Source organism: Oreochromis aureus, linkage group 11, assembly GCF_013358895.1.
Source record: "Oreochromis aureus strain Israel breed Guangdong linkage group 11, ZZ_aureus, whole genome shotgun sequence".
Classification (NCBI taxonomy): Eukaryota; Metazoa; Chordata; class Actinopteri; order Cichliformes; family Cichlidae; genus Oreochromis; species Oreochromis aureus.
The window spans coordinates 19,547,954-19,571,883 of record NC_052952.1 but is presented as its reverse complement, the minus strand read 5'-3'; the positions used below and the strand labels follow the sequence as shown (position 1 = coordinate 19,571,883).

At 44.9% G+C, this 23,930-nt stretch overlaps 1 protein-coding gene across 5 annotated transcripts; it reads right to left on the bottom strand.

Annotated features, from left to right (window-relative positions):
- Window positions 1-1,649: 1,649 nt before the first annotated feature.
- On the bottom strand, window positions 1,650-22,865 carry nr4a3 (nuclear receptor subfamily 4, group A, member 3). Of its 5 annotated transcripts, none has more exons than XM_039620111.1 (9): window positions 22,391-22,831; window positions 19,233-19,403; window positions 18,174-18,255; window positions 14,838-15,673; window positions 10,227-10,356; window positions 9,210-9,373; window positions 8,897-9,096; window positions 5,320-5,498; window positions 1,650-3,594 (listed from the first exon to the last, which is right to left on the bottom strand). In XM_039620111.1, the coding sequence occupies exons 3-9, from the start codon at window positions 18,235-18,237 to the stop codon at window positions 3,332-3,334; spliced, it is 1,836 nt and encodes a 611-aa protein (XP_039476045.1). In that variant the 5' UTR covers window positions 18,238-18,255; window positions 19,233-19,403; window positions 22,391-22,831; the 3' UTR covers window positions 1,650-3,331. The 5 variants fall into 5 exon arrangements, with proteins under 5 accessions (XP_039476045.1, XP_039476046.1, XP_031609886.1 ...); XM_039620112.1 differs by lacking the exon at window positions 22,391-22,831 and adding an exon at window positions 21,919-22,367; XM_031754026.2 differs by lacking the exon at window positions 18,174-18,255 and having other exon boundaries at window positions 22,391-22,599.
- Between the last annotated feature and the right edge of the window lie 1,065 nt (window positions 22,866-23,930).

The window sequence follows — 23,930 nt, the reverse complement described above, 5'->3', positions numbered from 1 at the left end:
GAAACACCACTGTGTGTGTTTAAACGTGTCGTTTGGGGTCCCAGGAGGACTCAGGTGCCATTTGTTTCAGTCTAATCCGGGAAGTCTGTCAGCAGGAGAGGAAGCAAGCAGGGAGCTCCATTCACGTCTTACCTCATGAATCTTTACTGTTTTTTGTTGTGGCAGGTGTGATTAGCACATCCTGATGCCTCGGTGGATATGGGCCTGTTTTTTTTTTTTTTCATGGTAGACTTTGTGACAAGTCATGGTAGGAAAACACAGGTGTTTCTAATAACATTAACTATGGCAGGTGGTCCAATAAGCCAGGACACTGCTTCCAAAAAAAGCAGAACCATGAACCCGAAGCCGCTACATAAACATAGTCATGATTTTAATTTCCCTGCCCTCTTGATGTGTACATGAAAACACGCGTACTGTTGTTTATACATGGCTTTATGAGAAGAACTTATGAATTGAGAACCAGAGGAATACATGCTTTGAATCTGTGAGTGTGTGTGTGGATGTGTGTGTGTCTATATGTTCTAATGGGACCTCTAATTAAGACTCTGGGTATCTGCTATCTGTCAGCACTGATCGATCGGCCTGGAGAGTGACAGCTCAGCGTGTGAGTGTGTCTGTGTGTGTGTGCGTAGATTTTGTTCTTCATGCTCTCTGCTTCGTGTCATGTTATTTTACATGTAACGCAGTTGTAGGAGGAATATTAACACTTCGATTTTCTTAAACATGTACACAATCATACCACTTTAAGAAAAAAAGTGTAAATGTTTTTTTCCTGCATACTCATTAAAAAACACATCACAGTCCCCACCCACCAACCTCCGAACCAAAGGAGGATGAAGTGTTGGACATATATGTTGTTATGTGCCACATGCACTCAGAAACACACAGAATTATAAGTAATCTACTGATAATGTTTATGGGCATTTCCAGGTTAGTATGTGTCACTGAAAGCCATTGTGCTTCATCTTTCTAAAATTATTATCTTTTTCATAAAGGGGAAAGTTTAAACATCACAAAACAGAAGATGTGGTGGTGCGTGCTCACTCTTAACTTTACTTTTGTGCACTTTCTTTTGCTTCTACCCACTTTTTTTTTCTTCCCCACACACATGCACAGATAGAGCTGTTCACAATTGTCTAACAGTTGCTATCAATCACCTGGCTGTTAGAGACAGAGAGTGTGTGTGTGTGTGTGTTAGCAGTAACGCTGTTGTGCAGGACGGCAAGTGAGTGATGGCGGTAACAGTATAGACGGCATGTGCTGTGAAATGTCACCGTGCCGATCGATGGTGTTTAACGAGGCTGGAGGCTGATCTGGACCTCATGCTAACATGAAGCTCTTCTCCCCGCCCTCTTCCTCCCCCTCCTCACTTTCCTAATCCCTCTCTACTCTCTGTGAGAGCCCGAGGGTCCCCCAGGAGAGAGACAAGGCCTTTTACCTGTCAAGAGGCTTTTGTGTCTGACAAGTGACACACACACAATCATGCACACATCCACATACTCACTTAAAAAAAAAAAAAAAAACATGTAAAAATGTGGCTGAAATTTGATGTTTTGTTACCTTATATAGAAAACAATATTTTGTTTGTGTGGTTTTTCTTTCTTTTTTTGTCAATGAACTTTAAAGAATCAAAACACAGGACACAGCCGGGGTCAGAATAATCAGAACTAGTTTATGATTTCAAAGTGCTGAACAGAAAATCCAGTGAACCAAAGAGAAAGAAAAAAAAAACAACATATCGAACAGGAAACTCTAACCAAAGAAGGACATTGAAAAAACAGCAACTTTTTTTCTCTTTTTTTTGTTTCTCTTCAAAAAACAATGCACAACTCGTACCACAATATTTGAAAAAGCTAAAAACACTTCAAAATATTAGTTTTGTATATATATATATATATATATATTTATATATATTTATATCTATAGAATTTGATTTTTTTTATTTTATTTTAAAACCGCCATCGTTGTGAGGGTGTGAGTGGGTGGTGGAGGCCCTGGGGAGATTCCCATAGAGCTGCAGTCTGAGACACAAACACAGGTCGAGCTGTTTTGACAGGCTATGCCAGCTCTCGACAGCTTATAACACACCATGCATATGATCCTGGCTTCTCTAAACGCACACACAAAGACGGTAGGCGACCATGTCCTCCACACTCACACAGCCTCCGCGATATATAAAACGATAAAGAAAAAGAGCATGAACGTGGAATGTTTCACCCCCGGACGTACAGCTATCTGTCGAGCACCCTCCTCTCCCCGTTCTCCAGGTGAGCAGGTAGGGTGTGTGTCTGTGCTTCTAGCCCTTCTCAGGGTTTAAGTGCTTCCAAAGCCAATTTCTGTCCATGTTCATTCTTCCACACTCCTACTCGACCTGTGATTTCAAAACGACTTAATAAAACAAACAAACAAACAAAAAAAAAAAACCACATAGTAGAGAAAGTTCAAGTCTGGGTGACTCAGTCATCGATCGTTAGTGCACAGTATCTCCTCTGCTGTCTAAAGCAAGATGGGAGACTGTCTTTCTTTTTAGCTACTGACAGTACAGGACAAGTTTTTGTATTAAAATAATTTAGAGTTTGAAATTAGATTCCCCCTCCTTCTCCATCCCTTCCTCTTGTGGCGCGATAGCACTTAAGGAATTGCACTTGTAATTAAGAGCCCGCCTCAACAGCCACTTCCATGTGTTTATGAAACACCTGTGTCCTGCGTCGTAACATTTCGGCCCACCTACGCCTACGCCGCTCCACCTCTGACATGTCGGCACATTTTGGAACGATCACCTCCCCCTCCCCACACTCTCTCTTTTACACCGCCACCTCTCCCAGCCCTCTTTTCTAAACGGAAGGCCTCAGACAGACCGAGCCGGGCCGAAACACAGATAAACAGTACTCATAAACTTCGGTTCTTTCTTTGTTTTTTTTGTTTGTTTTTTTTTTGCCAAATAAGCTGCAACCCAGATGGAGCGAGGACAGTCAAAAAAAGAAAGAAAAAAAAAGTCACTTTTCTCCTGTCCATCTCGGCCTCATCATCCTCCCCCCCCTCCCAGCGTGGGGCGAAACAGGAGGACCAAATAAAAAGTGGTAAAGCGTTTGAGTAATTGTCTTTTATACAGGTGAAAAGCATTTAGCTGGTAGTCCGTTTGAGTGAAAGGCGCTCTCGTTTGGTTGTCCCCGTCGAGTCAAAAATATTTGATTGGCTCTCCGTGCGCTGCATCAGTCTCGAGAGAGAGTGAGTCTTCTCTCTCTTCTGGGTGTGTTTGCATGCTCCTTTGGGGAAAGGCCTTGACGGGACGTGATGTGGGTTCGTTTTGCTGCGTGGTCAGCCCGAGCTGTCAGTAGGGCAGAGTGTCCAGGAACCTGTCAATCAGTGGCGGAGGCGCTACCAGATCCTCCAGCTTCAGGTAGAAGATTCGCTGAAGGCCTTGGGTCCTCTGGGAACGAAGCTCTTCCCTTATACCCAAAATACGACTCAGAGAAGGGGCGGCCTTGGACGAGGAGGATGAAGGGCTGCAGCCCAGGTGGTCTCTGAGACAGCAGATCACTTTATTCTGCAACTCCTCGACCCGCTTTGAGTCCTTCAGACCGGGGACTTGCTCTGTAGATTCGCGAGAAAGAAAGACGGAAAAAGAGATGTTAGGAGAATAATCATTAAATGGCCAAAATAAAGTCAGTGAGGAAAAAAATACACACACATATACATACATCAGAGCTCATTCAGCTGAAAGAGCATTAGCTACATCTTCTTTTATATTGAATTCCACCTCATTAGCCCATATGGCTCATGTTCTTAACAGGCCTTAACCTGGCTCATTCACTACAGATCAATACTCAGTCTAATCTAATAAGCCCCCTTCTCACTGGTGTACCTCCACATGCACGGCTATATGAGCACATTTTTTATTTTCTTTTTTTAAACATTTGCACAGAAAAAAAAGTCAGTGCAATTTAAGAAATTAAGACAAAGAGCGGAACAGAAGTGCTCAACAGTTAGCTGATTATTTGGCCCTGTGAGCAGCAAAATGAAATTAGAAATACACACACTGCTGCCCATAGCAACTCCAGTGGCACTTGTACAAGGCTTAATGTGACACTAACTCATTCTGCAGAGAACAGGGTGTCCAGCCCCCCAAACACAAACACACACACATACAGGCGCACTACGAGCTGTGCTGCAGGGGAGGCTGCCACTAAGACCCGTCTCACTTTGAGGTATCCATTATCCGAAGCTTATTTACTGTTTGTTTATGTGACTCTTTTGTTTGTTGTGTTTGCCGCTGCAGAGTCACTCCGGCCCTCCTTTCAGCGCGGCTTTCAGACCTCTCGCCACACAATTCCGCTTCCCTGTCTTTCTTCCCGCTCTCCCTACCCCTTCTTTCTCTATGAGCGTGAGCTCCCGGGGAGAGATCGATGACTGCCTTTCTGCACAGGCCACTCTGAAGCGGTCGATCGCCTGGTGGCTCTGGTGGCTCTGTCGTGGCTTTGCGCTGTGTGCTTTGCCGAGGTGGCAGAGCGCCACTGAGAACACCGCAGACGCCATTCCAGAGCCGCGCTCCACGGTGGGCTGGTCGATCAGGCACAGAGTTAAGTGCTCCCCCAGAGGGTGAGGATGGGGTTGGAGGGCTCAGACAGAAAGAGGTTGAGGAAGAGGAGGTGGCGGGGGCAGGGTGAAATAAGGAAGCTAAGAGCAGGGGGAGGGGGATTTTTTTTATTTAATTTAATTCTTTTTTTTTTTTTTTAGTTCCTGCGCATTACTTTACAGCATCCAACACCGTAAAACAGTTTTAAAAAGATGAATATAAACACTTAACTGCAGACTAGTCTCTGTCACCTGATGCATTTTACTTAAAAAACTAAATCTGCCTCGCCTGCAGCGTGTGTGCTCTCAGAGCAGGCTGCGATTCTCCTTTCATTTTTCACACATGAACACTGATTAGAGGGCCAGGTGTGTGGCAGGTGCAGCAGGTGCTTCTGGGTATCAGGTTCTTGTTTCGGGGCAGAGATGTGTGGGAACACGCATGCACGTGTGTGTCTTTAAGCGTGTCTGACGTTAGAGGATGTGTCCACCTGATCACTGTCACACTGAATCACCAGCAGGCAAAACTCTGGACAACAGGAAGATGCTGTGTGTGTGTGTGTGTGTGTGTGTGAGCGTTTTATCTGTATATTCATGTTCAGCTTATATGATTGCCAGTGTTTATGAGGAGTAGAGAGGGGATGTTAATAACTTTGAGCACAGGTGACTATATGCGACCACAGAATTAGCATCCTTTGATTCTCGTTCCTCCCGCTAGTGAGCTCGTGATTGAAAATCTGTGGTTACCTGTGAGCAGCACAAGGGCGGCCAGGCAGGCGAAGGCAGAGGTATCCAGATTTAGGTTCTGGAGGTGAGCAGAGAATTCCTGGATGGAGTCCAGCCACTCTCCGAACCCACGAAGGCACTGGAACCTGTGCAGCACCAAGCCGTTACAGAACACTAGTTTATCCTCCGACAGCATCGACCTGAAGAACCAAGAGAAAAAAAACAGAGAAAGAGATGGTGGACTGATTAGATCGCCATTTCCAGAGAAAACTCTGTATTTTCCCTCATGTATTGTAAATATAGCTTGAGATGCTGGGGCAAGGAAACAATTACAATAAAAAACAATGAGAAAACCTGGCAGTGTGCGCACTCACGCAGAAACGGGACACACATCAAACACAAGCATGCAGTTGATTAAGGTTGTGTTTCCAAATTACAGCATTTTAAAACATTCCTGCGTTTCCTTGTGGCAGGGTGGGGTGAAGGGTTAGGGCAGAGGGTTGCTCTGTGTGTGTGTGTATATTTGCAGATAGGTAAACTGTTATGGCTTTAATGTGCCCAGGCTGTGGTGTGCAGTGGAAACACAAGGTTTTAATAAGGAAATGAAAAGTCTTCTCAGATGTATTTAACCATCACTTACTCACGACACACAACATCCCACTTTTTTGACATCAAGCAGAGAAGGAGGGAGAGAGAGAGTGCAAGCAGAGGATGATGGAGAGCTATGACTGGTCTCTATTAGTCTCTAAAATAGGAGCCCGCTCTTCTTTGGAGAGCTGCAACTGTGTTTAGCTGAAGAAGGGTAAACTATGAGAGATGGAAGATCTAGGGGAGAAAGTGTGTACTTGGAAAACAGATGATATTAAAGAGAGAGAGAGAGCAAAGAGGGGAATTAGTGTGGAAAGGGAGGAAAGCCTCAAATTGCACCCTGCACAAACTTTGGTTTGGCAGTTATGAGGATAAACTGCAACGCTATTTGTGTCTAATTAGACTCAGTTCAAAAGAGACACGCCGTTAGGCCAGACACATGCACATACATGAGAAAGCATTAACAACTAACATCAAAAACAATTAGCACCAGCGATCGGGACCAAAATATTCTTTGTACTTCCAGGAAATCACAAGAAGAAAGCACAGAGAAGAAAGTGAATAACAGGAAGAGGTTGAGAAACGATGCCCCTCACCTATTCTCACCTATTGCTGGGGAAGAACAGCAAATTTGTTTTTGATTTCGATCCCTCGTATCATCTCCTCTAGGCTGAGGTTGAAGTCCTGACTTCTTGTCAAACATCTCTCACAGAACAGATTCACCTAATTTTTCATTGCTGCACGAGGTGCGACTGAAAATCAAAACTTGTACTTGGCTGATCAAAGTTATATCGTTGAGCACCTTTGAAGCCAGCAAAATTCCTATTTTTAGATCACTCTCTGGAAGTTCTGCTCTGAACCCATGCACTCGTGCGTCTGCGATTTCACCCGGGGCCTCAGACTTGCACACAGACCACTTAACTTCTGTGCCAAACTGGCCTCACGGTCATGTTGGGGCTCATCGCTGGTGATGAAAGCTGAATCTTCTCTTATAAACAAAACAGCAGTTTTTAGTGGAAAGGTCTGCAGCGTTCAAGACCAAAGGTACCGCAGCAGACAACTAGAGGGATGATCGTCATTTACTTTCCACATTCCCCATGTTGTGCCTCGTGAATTCGCAAGATTCGACTGTAATGCCCTGAAGGCATCTGAGGGAGAATATTCAACACAGACAACCTGACCAACACAGTCATTGCTCACTTTTCCCCGAAATAAAATTCAAGTTGAAGTGTTGCTGATTTGATCGAGCGTGTATCACAGGGGCACAGGAGCACAATGTGATTTGAGGGACTAAAAGCAACAGCGTTGCTCCAGAACACCTCAAAATTAAAAACTTTATTATAATCTCAACTTGTATGAACATTGACTGGTCGCTTTTTGCTGTGTCTATTTTGCAAACTCAAATTCAGGGTCAGCAGGGTCATTTTTGGGAATTTCAGGAACATGAGCGTGAACGATCCTTGTGGATGCACGTTTGTGATGTATATTAGTACCTGTTATTTCCACAAGACACTGGGCTGTATTTCTGTGATTAAGTAAACATCTCTCTGTTAACACTGAGCTGACTAAATAATATCTCACAGGACCATTTAACCCATCTGAGATAGTATCACTGGAGCAAAAATACACAGACAGGCTGGTAGATGCGTATCTAGGCAGATGCACGCACGCACACAAGCACAGCTGGATGTCTGCCACACATTCCACTCACCCCTGACTACGCTGTCACCACGGTAATCGACCAATAACCACAGAAACTGTTAGGTAACGGGGTGCTTACAGCAATGCCGGCCCAGAAGAACGAAGCAAATTTACTCTATGCACACTGAGCACACACTCACAAGCACACAGACGCACGCTTGAGTGAGGGTCTGCGGGGCATCTAGGTTCAGCACGGGGTCAGCGAGGAGATGCGTGGACCGCTGCATCCATCGCTCCCACGGAAGACGGAGAAAATAAGACAGCACTCTGTTTGTGTGCGTTTTCCTCTCTGCCGTGGGAGTTTGGCCGATTAGAAGATGAGCTGTGTGTGTATGTGTGTTTGAAAGAGGCCCCTATGAGTCCACCCTTTAGAGTGAGTCAGAGTCCTAGCCTGATCACCCCTCCTGCTGGGACTGTGATGGCACCGCCCATCCTCTACCCACCCTGCACCTGGACCTACGCTGGGAGGAGGACAGAAAGTTGGGATTCTACATCATCAGCGAGTGTGAGTAAGTGTGCGTGTGTGTGTCTCACTGTGTTGGTCTTCTGCCCTAGACGACAGCGCAGACAAAGGGATGAGCTTGTAGCCCCCCACCACCGCCACCATCTTCTGCCCATAAATTTAACCAGCCGCATGCCTTGCAAGAGCAAACTGGTAACCCAGGGTAATTCTGAGGCAAAGATGGGCCGGGGCAGTCACAATGGCACCACAGGTATCCATCAGTGAGACACACACGTGCTCTCTCGCTCAAACACACACACACATACATCAGGGGGCGCATGAGGTAAATGAAGCCCATTGTGTTTTTATGTCGGTCAGCTGAACTGAATATGTATTTCCTTCCATAACAGCGGCTCTTTTCAGTTACTCAGCTGACTAACTTTGAGATGGAAATTGATCTTGTCAATTCACAGTTCACAATGTTAGCACAGTTTTAGCCCTAGAACACACACACAGATCTCTCTGTGCGTCAGATATCAGACGAGCAGAGCGGAACTCTGTGGGTGTAGCTGCTGTCATAGCTACAGACTCCATTCATAATTTGGTTCATATGGCGATTACTCAGCTCCACTCCTCCCACTCTGGAGATACACCAACACAGCAGCACACAGCTTTGCCAGCACAGTTACACACTGTACTTTAATCGGAAAGGATTTAAGTGCCTCTTGTTTCTGAGACGCTAAGCAAAACAAAGTTGCCGGTACAAGTGTAAGTGTGTGTGGTTCAAAAAGCTTGAGAGGTGTGCATAGGAGTGGAGATCCAAGTTTAAAACAGGTGTTAAAAGAGGCTCCATTTCTGCCTCCTTACCTGTGAGCCAATCGCAGCACAAACAGCTCCAGGAAGGCGGAGTCTATGAGCAGGTTCTGATCGTCACGCTGAAGCTCGGAGAAGCCGGGCAGCCTCTCTGCCCAGCACCTTGTGGTCTCCATCGAGATGGTGAGCAGCCTGTAGAAGAGGTGGATGTGTTCTACGTCCGAGGAGGAGGATGGCGGGTCGGCAGCGCTGAACTGCAGATCAACAACAGAAGAGAAATTACTGAAAGAACGTGTAAACTATTTGTATTTGTCAATAAACTAATGCATTTCTCCAGTTGAAATTAATTGTTAAGGGCGTGGGTTACCTGGCTGTAGTCAAGGTCACGAGGTGTGCAGTGAGAATAAGCCCTGAGCAGAGCAGAGAGGAGGCTGAGGGGTGGAGAAGGAGGAGATGCCTCCGTCTGCAGGGGGCTCTTTGGTTTGGAAGGCAGGCGACCTCTGCGCCCCTTCAAGCTGTCAGTACGCACCACTGAAACAGAGAAGCACAGAAGGCAATAGGTTTTTGAGTTGGACGTAGAAATATTAACTCTGCATGCACAGTCAAGTTCTACCCTCCAGTTGACCGGTTTGATATCAGCTTTTCATCACAGTGAAATAACGCCTGAAAGGTTGGGAGTCTCTCTGCAGGAGTGCTCCCAACATTGCCACGATCTCCACACACAGGAGGCCACGAGCCAGCAGATGGCAGTGGAGCTGTTCTGCAGGCTGCAGACGGATGTGTGTTAATGCAACACAGAGGCATCCAGTATGCATTTTGAGTGGGTTTGTTTGCGTTTATGCATGTGGATATGTGGGTGGGGGTATTACAGGGTGTGAGACAGGTGACAAACCTCATGGGAACGGGGGCAGTTTGAGTGTCACGCTGATTCTACACATCATCGAAACGTGTCTGTCTGTGTGTGCACTATGCAGCCACAGTCAACGCATCAGATGTGGTGAACATGATGACACAATGGGAGAATCTTTGAGAAAGATGGTCAGCCTTGAGACTTTTCTAAACAACACTGAACTCAGGGGCTTTAAAGCCGGCAGGGACTAATTGGTATGATGTGTATCATACTTTCTTCCAACCACAGACAGGCGTTTCTGCATAGACAGTTGTGTGATGCAACCACAGGCCGGGCCATTACCGGCCTATTAACCACTGACTGCAGAGATGGGCGCTATGATCACTGACTGCAGGTCTGATTAGTGTTGCACTATCAGGATTAACTCTGAAAAATACCGCCATCGGGTCGCCTTTATGACACTTGCATTTAAGCAGTTGTGTGCATATGTGTCTGTTTGTGTGTGTATGTGGATTCAGGTGTGTGAGCTCCTACCTTCCTTCACCATCCCAACGCTCAGACACTTCTGAAAGCGGCAGTACTGGCAGCGGTTGCGTCTCCTCTTGTCCACAGGACAGTTCTTACTGGCCAGACAGACATACTTGGCGTTTTTCTGCACGGTGCGCTGGAGAAAGAAGAAACAGGCATGCCGATAATCAGCCTCCAAACACAATCAACACCTAATATTTGATTTGTTTAATTCAATTTCTCTCTCTCTCTCTCTCTTTTTCCTTGCCCGTCAAAGAATGAAAGCGAAGCTCGCAGGTCAGATTTTAATTACGCGCTGAAAGGCGGCGGTGACATCAGTATAATTAGATAAAATTAATTTCCCAACAAGCCTCGCCTGCAGGAGGGACAATTTTATTAGCGCCGCAGCTGACAATAGAGATCCAGCGCGTGGCGTGCGGAGGCGGGTCCCGCGAGACAGGGTAGGGTTGGATGGGTGCGGTGGGGAAGGGTGGGGGACGAGCGGCCGCGAAAGCTGCGTGATCAGATTGTTTGTGAAGCTCGCGGGTCAGCTCGTGGCACCTTCGGGGCCTCGCGCATCGCGCCTCTCTCAATGGGCCCCGCGGGAGCTGTTTTCTCCTCCGCTGGCTCGCGCGATTATTACTGACCTTATTAAAATGAAATCAGAAACGGGCCACGTGGGAGGGAGTGGGGAGGGGGGCTCAGCGAATACAGGGAGGACAATAAGTGAGATTGTAGTAGCGCTTATTCTCCTGTGCGCGCGCATCTAGGGGCCAATCCTGCGCGCTCGTGACCGCGTGAAGTTGTCTTTGAAGGCAATGCTTTGAACGGACCGTCCCAGTAAAAGCACGAAGTTCTTCACTCGCAGCACGAGCAGACCGCAGACCGACATTATCAGTTCCAGTGAGGCCTGAAGGGACCACGCTGCCCGTGTCTGACAGGAGATTAAACTCTGGGGTGAACCTGCGATGACAACGCCGTAAAATCCTCACAAATACTCACTTTACCACCGCGTTTACCTGCTGTGACTCCAGCACTTCACTCAGACAGCGCCTATAACTGAACTGTAATTTACACATAACGGAAGTGCCGCGGCTTCTTTAACGCCTCTAAAACACATCAAAACAAATAAATCCAATTAGGAACCCCTCGCGCCGCTCATGCCCGTCCCCCCCAGGAGACCAATAACACACCAATTATTCCATATGCTTCGGCGCGAGCGCGGAACCGACGCGTAATGGGCGCCAGTGCCGGATGAGAGTCGTTGCCATGGCACCGCAGATCACTGTGAATGTCTCCTTTCATCCCTTCAATGGTCGGCGACCCGTGCGCGCGAGGATAAGTAAGTTATGGTCATTAATGTGGTTGAGAGAGGGGGGGGGGGATGCATCCAGTTAGATGGAGTCCGGACTAAACATGAGGAAGGCTGGATGACGCACAAGGCTTCCGCGCGCCAACTTTTATTTACACCTTTAAAGAGGTTCGTAATCATTTACGCGATTTTTCCCGATACTGTACAAAAGTAAAGCCCACGTGAACACGCCCGGAGCGTGTTCTAAAGATAACTGTGACTCTTTTTTTGTGTTTTCCTCCCTGAAACTTTAAAATCTCCAGTTTCCCTGGCGGTGCTAGGCAGTGCGCTTAGAGGATGTGTGCCGATAAAGGTGAAAGTGGAGTAGGCTATGAGCTGAGTTAACCCGGCTGTTTGTTCAAGAAGGAAATTCTTCAGTGACCTCAGGCTTAATTCAGATGTCTGTTTCCAAGAAAAGCCTGAGTTTGCAATCATCAATTAAGGGCTCGATAAATTAAGCTCTGATGAGCGAGCGCTGGCCCTTTCTCTTGCTGTCTGTCTTCATCCGTGTGTCTCCGTTTGTGTGTGTGAGTGTGTGTGTTGGTTGGGGCTCTTGTGACTTTGCTTTCTAATAATCAGCAAAAAGCATGACTGGAGTCACTATCAAAGCTTCAAAGCTGTAACTAGTCTCTGATGTGATGCGTAAATATACATATATATACATATATATATATATATGTGTGTGTGTGTGTGTGTGTAGTACACTTTGTTCTAGTTCAATTAATTTAATCTTCCCTGTCATTTTTCCTCGTGTTTACCCCAAATTTCATTAAAATGACAAATTTAAAATTTACTTTGCACCAGGCCGTATTGTTTCTGTGGGCAGGAACTTAATTAAAGTGAAAAAGTTTCAGTTAGATGTTGAGTCAGAATTGAGGAATGAGTGGTGTGCACTGAAAGCACATTCACAATTGAAAGTACTCTGACAGGAGCGCAGATACTGTGGCTGTTGTAGGGGCCGGACGGAGGCGTGCAGAGACAGATTCTTGACATGTAACATGTACTAATAGCCTCGGCTTAAATTAAAAGCCTTGAGGGACTTTGCCCTCTCCAGCCCATCTTAAATCCCAACCCCCCCTCCGGTTGCTTCCGACCGCTGATTCTCAGTTTCTGCTGTCAAAAAAAGTGCAAAAACACGTGAAGACATCTGTATCCGTGAGCTGACTTTACTGTTTTTATAACTCTAAAATCCTACACACTGGGTTTATATGATCAGCTTACATGTTTCTGAGCTTGTTTTTCCAATCTTCCTCACCACCACACGGATGCTTACCATAATTTCTATGACTAACATACCAAGCAAGTCCTGGAAAACTAAAACAGTGTGTAGTGAACAGAGCTGACCGTGTGTTTTTGGCTTGATGAAAGCACGTCTAAAGCAGCTCACCGGTTGGTTAGTACAGTGGGTGCATGGAAACGGGGGACTCTAATGTTCTTTTTTTGTAACATAATGTATTATACTAACAGTTGGAATAGTTTTTTATTTTATTTTAAAAATTGAAATACTGAATAGGTTCACTAAATTAATGGAAACCCGTGAATGGAACACATTATCGAAATAATAAACATGACAAAAAAAAAAGGAAAAAAAAGAAACCTGACTTGTTTAAGAGCTAAAATTAATTCACGGGGAAAATGTGCTTCAAATTGCACTAATGAAATAACAATAATTTACAGCAAGCCTCTACAACGGTTTAATGCGTAATAACTATTCATGGATAATTAAATATAATCAGGAAAATATTTTTAGGGCACAATAAAACCATCAGGATAATGGAGGTGATGTGCCTGAGAATATGTGAACAAGGAGCAGGTGTGTGTGAGAGACACGCTTTAGTTTCTGCTGCTGCCGCTGCATCCTGGATTCACGGGGTAACAGTGTGAAAAAAACACATGTTACAGTATGTTTTTCTATATGTGTGGTTGCCTGCATATGTTGCGTGAGGCGGGGATGGCTCGCTGCATGTGCATATGTGTGTGTGTGTGTGTGTGTGTGAGAGAGAGGGAGTGTAAAGGAAACATAGCGAGGTTTGACAGGCTTTGTGGCTGCGGAGGGAACACTGCAGCGAGCAGACAGCCTGCAGCCTGCTGCCACCAGACGCTGCTTTCATTAATTACTAAATAAAAACAAATTGTGAAACTAATTGAAAGGAAGGATAATTCATTTCCACCTACCAGAGGCATTATTCAATTACCTCGGTGTGTGCACCCTCCTTCTTGCTGTCTCTTAATTTTAACTCTCTTGTCTCGTGCAGCCAATAGAATGCTTAACAAGTGTGCCGGAAAATGTTTTAATTCAAAAACTGTGCAAATGAATTACTCCACTGTCACCGAGTGTGAGTTCACTGTAATTCCAAGTGATGTGCCACTAAGCCTCAAATATATATGTATACACGCACATGCACAGCAATATAATATCTCGCTTGTCACGTCTGTTGTATTTTATGACTTGCAGCATGAGGAAAATGGAAAATGAGTCTGACTAAAAACCAGCTCTTGGGTTGTGTTAAACTCTGTGTTGTCAGCGCGTTAGCACGTGCGGTAACATGGGATGTGAGACAGCAGGTTCAGAAGTGTTAGGTTGAATCACTTGAGGGACCAAATTTCAAACAGATTCATATCGGGTCGAGCATTATGCAAGAGAATTGTGGTCAAATTCGTGGCCGCCAATTGACTAAAAACACGCCGTCAGAAAACTCTGATTTCAAGAAGGATTCCTTCAACATTACGTGCTCGCGCACCGCGTTATTTCTGAGTATCTGAGCTCTTGAACACGGCTGTTATTTTGGAGAGAATATGTGTTTTTATCATCCTGTGTTCTCCTGCAACACAAGCAATCACAAACACACACGCACACATATACACAGAGCCAGTGCTTATGCACACTTTGCCCACTTGGTTGCTGGGAGAAACGACCCCTGTGGGTGTGTTGTGCTTTCGCAATGACTCTAAAGACGATTTAGAGAGTACAGAGAAGGGTGTAGAGTGGGAGCAAGGCAAATGCTAGCAAACTGCTCCGACTTAAATACGTCAGTCAGCTTGCAGCCAGTTCACAGATTCTGGCTGAGATTTTAAAGATGGAAAGTCTGTTATGAATGTGAGAGGTTAGAAACAAGAGGGAATACTTCAAAAGATGCAGAGGGATACAAATGAGGGACAGGTGCGTGATGTCTTATTAGAAACCACAAGACCCAGAAGTACAAGAAAACAAAAGAAAAGCAAAGACCAGAAAGGTTGAAACTAGAGGAAGACTTTAATAATAGCTATGGGTTGTTTGTTTTTTTTACCTTGAAGAAGCCTTTGCAGCCCTCACATGTGCGTACGCCGTAGTGCTGGCAAGCCGCGTTGTCTCCACACACTGCACAGGTTCCCTCTCCCTGTGGGCCACGCGGGGGTGGAGAGGGCAAGCTGTCTGCTAGTAGAGGGCCACAAGGTCCAAGTGCCAGGGAGCGGAAGGCGAGGCTGCTGCTCCCTGCTCCGCGGTGGAGCTGGTACATAGGCTGCTCCAGGGGTGGGCCGTGAGGATGGGAGACTGATGATGAGGAGGAGGAGGAGGAAGAAGAGGTGCGAACCAGCCCTCCTCCCAGGCTGTCATAACCGCCGACGCTGCCTCCACTGTGGGGCGGCGAATGCTGGTAGAAGTGCGGAAAACGGGGGGACTTGAGGGGGCCGGTCTCCAGGCTGGAAGCTAGAGAGTGAGGGTGAGAAGGAGCCAGGGGGTGCTCCTCCCCCCACAGGAAGGAGGTGCCCGGCTGGGGTGGCAGAGACGGGGTGGTCGGAGTGGAAGGGGGAGACTGTTTAAAGTACATGGTGGAGGAGGACATGGCCTCCAGGGGTGGGGCAGTTGGGTAGCTCTCCTCCTCCTTTTTGATGGTGGGCCTGTGTGTTGGCATCTGGTAGAGGCACGAGGACTTAGGCTCGTAGCTCCCCTCCACAAAGACATTGAAGCTTGGGAGAGAGGTGGTGGCAGCTGCAGAGATCTCACCCCCACCCAGGTCCAGCTTGGTGTAGTCGGGGGTCATGAGGTCAGAGCTGTAGCTTTCACTCTGGTAGCTGAAGGACTGGCCAGAGTAGGCTGAGCCTGGAGGGGCCGGCCCGTACTGAGCCTGCACACAGGGCATATCTGTCGGGGGAAACAGAGCACACACACAGGTTAGAGCTGCGCGGCACATCAGACCACATGTATCCCAAAAGCTTCACATTACCGTGTTAGTAGGGTACAGCTATATAGCAACAATCACTGGGCAGAGAAGAAGATTTTTATAACATTTTACAAACGGTGATTTAATCAGAGAAGCAGGGCTTCATGTTCAGTAAATCTGCAGGATACAGGCAGACTCTATTGGATGCACATGCACACAGTGGTAACACTAAACAGGGTCAACCATTAAAAAATAAAAACAAGAAACAAAAACAATCTGCACAGCTCTATTGGAACAGGCAGTTTGCAGGGTGTTATAAAAGTTTTTCTTTCAATGAAGAGGCTGTGAAAAGCTTTGACCAAATCTTTCCATTTGATGCAATTTACACCCATTTCTGCTGTTAACACTTCTTGCACTTGCACTGAGTAAGTACAGCAAAAAAAAAAAAAAAAAAAAAAAAAATACTGAATACTGAAACACACACACACAAAACTTCGAACATTGCTGATTTTCCTAGTTAGTCAAGTTAGAGAAGCTGCAGTTGATGATTCTGAGATGGGGCGGTCAGAGCGAGCTCAAATACAAGAATCTGTGTGTGTGTGTGTGTGTGCACTCTGGTTAGTCAGATGGAAAAGCAGATGAGATAACATTAAATAATAATGGAACCCCATGGTGGTGCTGGATGCTTGCTGCACAAACCCTTCACACACACGCGCGTGCACGCACACCCTCTCATGCACACGCACACTGAGATAAAGACGGACACGCAGACACAGATATTTCCTCTAACTGCTGCAGACGCCAGTCGGCATGTCTTCACTTTTCCCCCTTGATTTAATTCTGCCACAGCAACAGGCCACCAGCTCGTCGTTTCTCTGTCTCTGTGCGTGTGTGTTTGTGTGTGGACTATATGGTCTTATCAAAACTCTTACGTAATATACAACACCTGCGTTTGCGTGCGTCTGCGTATGCACGTGTGTGTGTGTGTGTGTGCATAATAATAATCAGTCATGAGTGTCAGTGCAGGCAGGGTTTTGTGGTGTTTGCTCGTCGCTCCCGAGCAGGGAACTGTCAACACTGCGCTGCTCCCATTGACGCCCAGCATGCGCGCGCTCTGCCGTAATCGCCCCCTTTCCCTGTACGTCATGTTTGTCTAGTCAAATACGGGATATATCGGTCCTGCAGTTGTTAAAGCGTTCACAAATACCTCCGCCCAAGCGGTCTCACCTGAACTTTTATCTATTTATAAAGCAAGAAAAAAAAAAGAAAAATAGTCCTGATTAAAAAAAAATATATATATATATATATTGAGATAAATACATTTAAAAAAATTCTTTGCTATAAATATTTTTTCTTTGAAATAATTCTTATTAATTTTTATATTAACCATTAAATACACCAGCATATTGTATCAGCTGGCTCATTAAGCCGCTACATTTCTTTCTTTCTTTCTCTTTCTTTCTTTTTCTTTCTTTCTTTCTTTCTTTCTTTCTTTCTTTCTTTCTTTCTTTCTTTTTATTTTAATTGAGGATATGAGTCAAGCTGTAGGCATACGTGTGCTTGACGTCATCAAGATTTTTTTTCTTCTTCTGCGAGTGACCAGCTCTTCAACCCACGTGGAAAAATACACATGCAGCATTAAGGGCGTCATGGGGCCTTTCTGGGCTATACCTAAAGACCTTTTTTTTTTTTTTTTTAACTGATTAGGCATCAGAGGAGGAAGAGAACCAGCGAAAGAAAAAAACTGAAAAAAGGAGAGTACAGTGGTAAAGGTTGTGGCTCTCTGTGTTGTGTCAGTAGGTCAAGCCTCAGATTAGTGGCCATTAGTGTGGAAATGTGTGCAAGACTTACTGCACGTGGCACATGCACATGTTTATATTTAAATATGGTAAATTTTTGGTTTTTCTGTGAAGAGATGAAAGAATGAGAGAGAAAAAGGCAGAAAGGCTACAAAGTAGTGTGATTTTTGTCTGTCAGGTGAGTAAAGAAATTGTTTCTCGTACACACACACACACCACCACGTGTGTTCATCCGCTTATAATGTTCAAGATGTCAACATGGACTTGTATATGTTCATTCTACCAAAAGCATACACCCTTATCCTGAAAACCTGTAAAACCACTTGTCTCTGCGAGTGTCTCACCGTCTTCGTTGCTTGACTTTTGTTGGCGTGTCGAACATTCACTCACACACCCATGCTTACAAGCTTGCATCCTCTCTTACACACTCACCACAAGTGCAAATAGAAATCCATCACCGGAGCTTCTTAGTTGTTAATGTCACCAAAGCAAGTCAGTGTAAGGGATTCTCAAAAGTCCAATACCACCATCGGGTCGCCTTTGTGACACTTGCATTGAAGCAGTTGTGTGCATATGTGTCTGTTTGTGTGCGTGTGTGTGTGCAAGCAAGAGGACAGACAACCCAAGCAGAGTCAGACACAGGTGGTGCAGCATAGTGAGGCAAAGGGAAACAGTCTCTAACCTCGAGGTGTGCATTTCAACTGGACAAACTGCAGCTGTTCCAATAACTGAGTGCGCTTGTTCATTGTCAGAATGCCATAGATCTAACAAATGAAAACATGAAGGTGCAGACATAAATTACAAAAACACAGATTTTTTATATCAATAAACTATAAAACATTTTCGGGGAGTCAGCGTCCCACAATGAGTAGAGTGATTTTTACTTTTGTTCCCTTTACACTGTGCACACAACCCCCCCCCCCCCCCCCAAAAAAAAAAAAAAACACAAAGCACAGAGACACTTACACAACCAGTTACTTCAGGGTATACAGTCTAGTTTCTCTATTGAATTATAATGGACAAAATTCTCTCTCTCTCTCTCTCTCTCTCTCACACACACACACACATATATATATATGTGTGTGTGTTTGTGTGATTGTATTATATATAAATATATATATATGATTCACATTTTGCCTCCAGGTTTTGGATATAAGTGTGCCTGGCCTCAGAATTGTCTTATCTTAATGACTGAAATGTCAGCTCACTTGCCAGACAAAATCAACCCACACACATACACATGGGCTCACGGCTGCAGCACAAACAAAAGATCACCAGAACATTCAGGAAAGTTCAAGTCATATTTTGACCTTTAACAGGAGTAAAACACATACATAAAACGACTGCCTACCAGCTGATATTCAGATCCAACCCCTGTGTTTTAAACTACTAAATAAAAATGATTTATATACATATATATATATATATATATATATATATATATATATATATATATATATATATATATATATATATATATATATATATATATATATATATATATATATATATATATATATATAATTTTTTTGGGAATGTTGTTTTTTTCTTTTTTCCCCACAATAAAACAATCACCCGACTCATATCACCAAGCACTCCACAACAGCAACACGAAATGAAAGTGTCAGAGCCGCTGCACTCTTTACAAAAGCATCAGATGAGAAGGAGATTAAACAAGAAAGAAAGAAAGAAAAAAAAGATGAGATGAAAGTGAAGACAGACTGAGCGCTTGTTTCTGTACCTGGTGAAAGAGCCTCGCGCTGAATGGTGCTGGGTGTCCGGGATTTAGGGGTGGCGTGGCTGCGGCCGGGGCAGGGCTCCTGGAGCGGGGAGGGCTCGGCGGGCGTCGCTAAGGAAGTGTCCGATCGCCGGGGCTCCGAGCTCGGCTGGGCGCGCTCTTCCGAACCTGTGCCTGGGTGAGACATGGCTGTGTTAAAGCCAGTGGCAGGCTGAATAATCAGGTAGCCTAAGTGCCTCAAACGCTCGTAAAGACTTTAAAAAAAAAAGATTACTCAAAGAGAAGCGAAAAATTCTTTCTTTTTTTTTTTTCTCCCTCAAGAATGGAGACCTTTGTTTAAATTGCTTCCACAAACTTAAGCAAATTCGAATTCGGTGTTCAAAATTTCCTCACACTTTCAGAAAAAAAATCGGACAGAGAAACATTTTTGCACAATTTAAAGACAACCAGAAAAGCGTTCGTTTCATCTCAGAAGCAAATCGTTATTGGCACAAAAATCTCATCTGAGAGATTCAGTCAGTTTAAAAGCAGTGGAAAGAGATAACAGGGGATGTAAAGCACTGCGCTGAGACGGCGTAAATTCAAACAACTACCAGTGCACACGCTGGAAGGCAAATTAGGGATAAGATTTAGACTTTTATATCCAACACAGGGCAATTCTGACAATGAATATGTCACTGAGTGCATCCTACAAAGAGAACCACAACTGAGGACTTTGGGTTCATTTCAAAACTTTGCCTACGTGGGCGACAGGTTTCATTTTAGCACTAAAGTCTGCGCCGTTATTATTATTATTATTATTATCATAATTACTGCCGAACAGATATTTTGCACCGCAAACAGAAATTCCACCAGTCAACAAACTATGCACGACTTCTGAAACAAAATAATAATAATGAAAAAAAATATCACAATACAGACCTACAAAAGTGACAACTTTTATAAAAGCAGCTTGCGCCAGTGCCTCCGGGCCATCGCTTTTCTTGCCTCTGATCACCACCGCATTCGCCTGCTCAGGGTTCATCCAGAGGGGAGAGAGAAATCTAGAAAATTGGGAGAGTCGGACCTGAAACCAGACCAGCGGGCTCCTGTGCGCCGTGCGCCTCCGACTCCCTCTCACTGCAGCAGGGTGCACCGTGGCCGGAGGATTTCAAGGCCCAGAGCGCCCCCTTTCTGTAACACACTCCTATATACTCTGTCTCTCTCTCACTGTGGCTCTCTCTCCGCCACACACAGACCCCTCTATGAGACGGTCAAGTTGAGAAGACCACACAGTCTCCCTGTGTGTATCGCAAAACAGCTTGGTGACAACCCACAACCCTCATACGGATCAAGACTAGGGGCACCTGCAGCTTCATGTCAGCAGCCACTTTTGACCAAACTTTGAACCACTTCTCAAAGGACTTACTGGACACCCACGAACCCCCTGTCGGTGGTTCTTTTGTCGGAATATGGCTTTTAACAGTCCCCAAATAGGTTGGAATAAACAAAAAAGGACAAACCAGAGTAAATAAACAAGTCAAGCTGTATAACATTTATTTGATTAGGGCTGATTTGGAACAGTTAAGCCATTATTAAATTGTGTATGGAGCCATTTGAGCACTGAGAGAAAAAAAGAGACCCCTTTAGGCCTGAAAAATGATTTTCTTACAGTAACAGCACAAATGAGAGTCCATTTGAAATAAGTTGAAGTCATCTCATTCTTACATAAAGTTGTGAAGCTAAACCCGTAACTGCGTAAATACGCTCTAATCAGAGCCACCGAGGGAGTTAAAGAGATGAAGATGAAGTGTTTTTACTTCAAACAAACTTATTTTTGTACAAAGTGAGACATTCTGCCTTTTTCTTACTTTTTTTAATGAACCCGCCCCCCTTTTACTTTATTCTCAGACCGAGCCGGTCGGTGGGGCTCTGGCCCTGCGCGCACCGGTAACCAAGAGAACGACATAAGAGCTGCAAAACACGCGCCCCGGAGCGCCGGTAGCCCCCGGTAGCCCCCTCGCACCAATAACTCCGGACAGCGCGAGGCTTCCAGCAAACAGAAACAGAGAAAAGAAAGGACATAAAGGAAAGAGCAGAGAAATATGCGAGTAGCCTAGCCTACTGTAAATCAGCCCTGAGTGGGAGCCTGTCACTGGAGCCTGCGTGCGCGCGTTCGTGCGTGCGTAAACCTGAGTGTGTGTGAGGGAACTGAGGGGAGAAAAGAAGGTAAAACCAGCAGCTTACTTAAGTACCTCAACCCGGTGTTGTCAGCTTATTATTATAAACTACGTGACTGGCCAAGAGGCACGATAGCTGCTGGAGCATGCTTCAAGATGGGCTTCAGAAATGTTGTTGTGGCTTTATGGTTGAGGGTGTTTTTCCTGCGATACATGGCTCATGAAATTCGGAAGCAATTTGAGTACCAGTGTATCTTGGGACAGTTTTATTATATACGGGTTAATGCTAACTGTACGCTCACTCCATGTTACTGGAGGTTAAATCATAGCGCAGTGTGACACAGACTATCAGCCGAGCGATATCTAAACACAAACACACCCACAACCTCACAAACACACACTTACATATATATATATATATATTATAAAAAGACACCACGCCCTCAAAAAATTAAAAATGTAAAAAAACTCCGATAAGACACCCCCCCACACACACACACACACACAAAAACCAAAAAACCCAAACAAACCATGGCTTGAAATCAAAGAGCATTAACTCTCCTCTCCCAGCTCCTGCCTGAATGTAGGTTACACCGCTCTCCACTCAGACCATTTCTGCGTCCGACTCCACTATTCATTGTGAGAGTGAGAGGCATCTCATTTCCATGACAACCGGAAAGAATACGATACCTTCTCCAGCGCAAATTAAATTCAGAGTTCAGCCTCATTCGCCGTCGGAGACCCCGCACATAGGCACAGGCGGACAAACATGACCGGCAACACGCGTGTGCCGGTGGCTGACGTGAGCAGCAACAGGTTGGGCGCACAAAGTTGGGCACCACGCGCACAGATGATGTTAGAGTAGTAAATCCATCATGGCTTTTGATTTAGGTGGGCAAAAAAATTGAATACGTACAGCTGAGGGTTATCTTCCTTCTGCGTGTTTCCGCCAAGATGTGAGGCAGAGCGCTACAGATTCATTCATTCATTCAGTTTACTTACTTGTTTGCTGTAGCGGTTCCGTCTTTACATGTAGTAGGCTAATAACTTGGCGTGAAGTATCCGTTTTCCATCCAGAACAACCGCAAAGAGTTGAAATAATGACAGGAAAGAAAAATAATAATAAAAGCACTCTTAGTGATGTCGGAGAGGCGCTGGATTCGTCGGCATTAGAAAAAGAAAAGGAAAGGAAAAAAAGTTCCGTTCCTTCCACTTACTTTTTCTAAAGTATAAAAAGTAGAAAATGAAATAAAAAATAAATCATCAAACTCCCGAGTGGCTCTAAAGAGCGCGTCTGCGTCCGTCCCCGTGCTGCTGAGTGTGTCAGTGCTGATGGGTGCTTTGCAAAGTGTGCTCTTGTAACGCGCGTTTGTTTATGTGCGCCGTCTGAGGGGAGAAAGTCAAATAGTGCATTTATGTGGGCTCTGCCTCCACACAGAGCTCTTGGTATGCGCTACGTCAATGTGACGCCATGGGAGAGGTGACGTCACCCAGTGTAGAGCTCCCTCTCTCTCTCTCTCCGTACAGTACAAGACACATAAGCCCCGTGTGCCGTGCCAGAGAAAGAGAGAGAGAGAGGGGTGGAGAGAGAATCTGAGAGAGCCAGAGAGCGAGGCGGTTGGTTTGATGGTTGCAGGGGAGGAAGCCGAGGGGGATCCGGCGGGCGAGCCTGCACCACTAGCAGGAACTGTAAAGAGGCTGTTCTTCTAGATTACTTAATAAAGTATAAACTAAACACAAAACATTACAAAATGCAAAGAAATATTAATAAAATAGATTTTAAATTTAGGTTCATCATCAAAATCTCCCATTTCTCTTTCTGCAAACACAGCATATAAATAAAGGTAACAATAATTTTAGTCATGAGCATGTTTTCCTATACAGAACACATGCTGGGATGTATCTAAATATTTCCAATCAACTACCTGGTGATACTTGTGCTCCATTACATTTCAGAAGCATGTTTTAACCCATTGTACACATCTATCCACAAGCAAACCTTTCAAAAGCAGCATCTCTCCATGTAATGGAGCTCTTTTATGGTGTGTTTCCAGAAGGGATCATATGAAATTATAATATCATTATAAACCACCATAAAAGCACACTTGCATAATTTTGGTGCCTTTTTAATGTGCTCTGGACAGATTTTTACCTGAAATTGCCGATACATAAGAACCTGTAAATGAAGAGCCTCAGAACAGACTTTTTATCTTAAGTAAAGTCATTTATTTCTTTATTTTTTGTACAGCGCAGTTTTAAAACAACAGACCAAAACAGCAGTTGACCCAAAGTGCTTCACAGGAGCGATCATTTGTAATCCAGGTCTCCAAGAACCCAATTGCAAACACAACTCAGAGAAAAAGACCATAATACTATGTGTGACATGTTTTCTGGTCAGGGCACTGACCATCAAGCATCACCGTTAGTATAAGTCAGCTTCTCTAAGGTTCATTTCCCAGCATTTCTTTAAGGTGGTGGTTTTCAAACTTTTCCTGGCACACCCCTCAGAAACAGGAAAGAAGCCAACCCACATAACCATCAT